Source organism: Triticum dicoccoides, chromosome 7A, assembly GCF_002162155.2.
Source record: "Triticum dicoccoides isolate Atlit2015 ecotype Zavitan chromosome 7A, WEW_v2.0, whole genome shotgun sequence".
NCBI lineage: Eukaryota > Viridiplantae > Streptophyta > Magnoliopsida > Poales > Poaceae > Triticum > Triticum dicoccoides.
In genome coordinates, this window is record NC_041392.1 from 61,464,309 (window position 1) to 61,468,088 (window position 3,780).

Genomic DNA, 3,780 nt, shown 5'->3' on the forward strand with positions numbered 1-3,780 from the left:
AAAACTGTTAATTCATCTTATGACAACTGGATTTGTATTGATCTTGCTAGAGGAAAGGCAGGATTCATGGGAACGGCAGGTACATCCAGATTTTAAGGAGGGAATCAAGGGAGATCTTTCCGGTATTGTTTTCCTTTTTTATTTCAGTGTATTCCGGTTTTGTTTCCAACCCGTGCCGTGCGAGAGAGATGGCAACGAAGTGATGGGCTGGCTTAGTAGGCCCAAAGGGAGACACGAAGGATGAATTGGCCGGCTTCCTGCACGTACGAACAAAAAACCCATGAAGATTTCCTTTTCGATTTGTTCAATCTAGCATCAATCTCAGCCGTCAACGTTTATGGTTAACACAAAAATTGACATCTGACTGTTTTTCAATTCAAAAACAGTCAAATTTTCTGTCCAATCAACAGATTACACCTGTACTAGCAGGAAAATCACCAGAAAGCAAAAAACGAACCTCTAAACGGGTCGGGTAAACATCTTGCCCGTTCGACCTGGACAAACAAACCCCCTCGTCATCAGGGACCACAAACAACTTGCAACCGCATTATGGAAACGCTGCGACAAGTGAATAGGAACCAGAGGGGACGGTTCTCCAAAAGAATTATCGACCTCTTTAACATTGGGCTCACCATTGGTAACATCGCCATTAGATTGAACACCAAGAGTGCGATTTAACTGAGCAAAAGTGGGTCTTTGAAAACCATTATCATCGGCCTTGGGTTCGCATTTCTTAATAAGACCAGCTACACAAAACACAAAACAAGAGGGTGAGTTACAGAAATTGTTTCAAAACAATATCAAACTATACCAAGAAAAATAAATAAACACACAAAGGACCTAAGGGCTCCATAGTAGAACCAACAACAGGAATTGCACACCGCGTCGTTGAAGGGGATATACCTACAAAAAGAGAAGATACAAGCACAGGTGAAGAAAAAAATAAACAAGACACAAATAAAAAGGAAAATGAAGAATACAAGAATTTAAATAAGAGAAAAGAAGAGCTCGGACCTATAGAATGAGAAGGACTTTTTATAGAAGATAAAACCGCCACTGGAATTGCAGCTTCAACATTTGCCTCATTTACCACGCCCTGCAAAAGAAAATAAAAAAAGATAAAAATACTAAATCATCAAGCGAATATAAGACAAAAAAGAAGAAGCACTAAATACGAAGTGTATAATACCTCATCACACACTTTAGGAGCTGGAGATGAACTAGATAAAACTACTGGGTTGTGAAAACCCCCAACACTAACAACACCAGAAACAAAAGGAGAAGCTTCATTCAAATTGGGGATTTGCTGCTGGACTTCAGGAGATGATTTCTCAACAACAGTCTCACACTTCCTCTCATCAATGAAAGATTGAATAGAGACAGACTTGGCGCCTGCAAAAAGGATAAAGAAACAACATGCGAAAGGACAAAAAAGTAAGATCATACAAGCAAGAAATATATAAATCAGAAAATAATAACAAAACAGGAAAGAACTTCAAAAAGGAACTAACCAAAAGAGAACTTGTTGAGAGAATGACCCTCACTTGAATAAACTTTAGGTGTCGGGACAGATTTGGCATTTAGAGTAGAGAGTGATAAGCATTCTAGAACGTCAATTACAAGGGACTGTGACCATTGTACAAATAGCTTGGGCTTGTCTTTGTTCCTAGATTGAACAAGGTTTATGACTACTTGAGCGGCCTGAAAAAAGTTCAATAAAACAACACAATTAAAACAACCAAAGCAACAAAGTGGAAAAAGAGCAGAAAGTACAAACCCAAAACTACACTAACCTCAAACCCAAAACGAGCACCGAAGGATTTCTGCACATTCATTTCAAAAAGCATGTCACTGCAAAGGGGAACATCACCATCTTTGCTTGCTGAAGATTTCTCGATAGACTTCTAGAACGAGAAGGAGTAATTCCATATGAGAACATACTGAAAACATAAACAAGCAAAAAACTAATTATAAATTTAAAACAAAAGAACAAAAATAACAAACATGTGGATTAACTGGAGCAAACAACCGCTTTAGAGGCCTCTTGCCATAAGAGCGGCTATTGTTTCTGTCAAGCTCTGAAAATTGCTTAACTTTGTTACCTCTCCATGCTAGAATCCGGGGCTTGACATCAGGGACAGAATGGAGACCGAAATTAAGTTGGTCAAGGTAACAAACCTATAAACAACCACGCAAGAAAGAGATTAAAGGAAATAACATAAAAAAACTTAAAATAAAAGTAAAGAACAAGAACAAGACTTACAGCAAAAGCATAGTGACAACCACCAGACGTCACTGATCTTTTAGAAGCAACTTTAGTGGAATTCTTGAACTTTTTGATGCTGCTCAACAACCACTCATAAACATATCCGGACAGATCATAGTTGCACACAGAAGAACAATCCCTGAAAATATGCAGGTACTTTGGGCTAGGACTGAGGCTAGAGTTGGGACAAAGGAATGAGGACAACGCAACAATCATGAAGCAAATGAAAATGTCTTCATCAGACAACTCGACTTCGGTGGATTTAAGCTTGCTGGCGAAGAAAGAGACAGGAGGAATACTAGAAACATTGAAGTGAGACAGGATAAAATCACGTCCAGACTCAGGATCAGACACAAGTGGCTCACCATCTACTGGGAGGTCAAGGATATCATGGATATCATACTTGGTCATTGGGATAAATTTCCTTTCGAACTGGAATTCAGATGAAGGGACATCAAACCTACTAGCAAGCCACTTCACTAGCCTAAGGGGAACCTCGGTCCTAGCAAAGTTTAAGAGACAGCCCATGCCGTATGTCTGGATGACATTCTGATACCTAGGACACATTCCAGCAACAACACCAGAGAAGAACTTCCCAGAATATGTAGTGAAAGTGGCACAAGTGGGGAAATCAGTAGATCGTTTCTGCCTCTATAAAACAACAAAAGGAGAGACACAAATGAAAAACATAGGATAGAACCGAAACCAATAAAACTAAGAAAATACACAAGGAAGAAAACATTAATACATACAGATTACAACAGTACTTAAATAAAAGTACACAACTAACGCATAAACAACACAACTACGGTTGAAAACTCTGAAAACCAAACTTCTGTGGTTACCTTTGTATTACAGAAGAACAACAAAACTACGGAGGACAGAAAACATTACATGCTACCAAGGTAAATTACATATAAAATATACTACATGAAGCTATCATCTGAAAAAGCAAAAACTAACATTATATGAGAGCACGAAAATACAGGACATTTATACAGATATGGGGAACTAACCACATTCCTCCTAGAAGCAGATGATAGTTTCCTCTTTAAGCATTTTACTTTCTGAAATGACAAAAAACACAAATGTCACCAAAAAGAAAAAAGCCAAATTAACAAAAGAAAGAAAGAACTAAAAAGAAAAGAAAGAACATACTTGATTGAGATAGAACTTCAAAAGAGCCTTGTCGAACTCTCCTTCATCTCGAGATAGATCCTGCAAACAAAGAAGAAATAAAACAGACCAAAAAAATAATTAAATCAAAGCTAAAAGATAAAGAAATTAAACAACAAAGAAAAGAAACATAAATAAGTAACTACGGGAGACACAGGATGAGAACCATCTTCTGCAAAATCATTAGGCACAAAAGCTTCATCCAGTGAATCTGCACTCTCTAAAGATGATACTAATGGAACATCCTGATGAGACACTTTCCGTAGCCTACCCATTTAAACCTGTAAATGGAACATAAAATTACACTGAGACTACAATCAAATTAAACTGAAAAATCC

The 3,780-nt window shown here is 37.8% G+C and overlaps 1 protein-coding gene across 1 annotated transcript; it reads right to left on the reverse strand.

Annotated features, from left to right (window-relative positions):
* Positions 1–359: 359 nt before the first annotated feature.
* Positions 360–3,520, reverse strand: LOC119333092. Its single transcript, XM_037606114.1, has 8 exons — positions 3,425–3,520; positions 3,283–3,333; positions 2,264–2,917; positions 2,005–2,178; positions 1,794–1,904; positions 1,512–1,701; positions 1,190–1,392; positions 360–1,096 (listed from the first exon to the last, which is right to left on the reverse strand). The coding sequence occupies exons 3-8, from the start codon at positions 2,831–2,833 to the stop codon at positions 806–808; spliced, it is 1,539 nt and encodes a 512-aa protein (XP_037462011.1). The 5' UTR covers positions 2,834–2,917; positions 3,283–3,333; positions 3,425–3,520; the 3' UTR covers positions 360–805.
* Positions 3,521–3,780: the final 260 nt, after the last annotated feature.

Coding starts and splice junctions, on each gene's coding strand:
- LOC119333092 (XM_037606114.1), bottom strand. CDS start 2,833: ATGTGTCCTAGGTATCAGAATGTCATCCAGACATACGGCATGGGCTGT. Junction 2,179..2,263: donor GTTGTCACTATGCTTTTGCT/GTAAGTCTTGTT, acceptor GGTTGTTTATAG/GTTTGTTACCTTGACCAACT. Junction 1,702..1,793: donor GTGCTCGTTTTGGGTTTGAG/GTTAGTGTAGTT, acceptor AACTTTTTTCAG/GCCGCTCAAGTAGTCATAAA.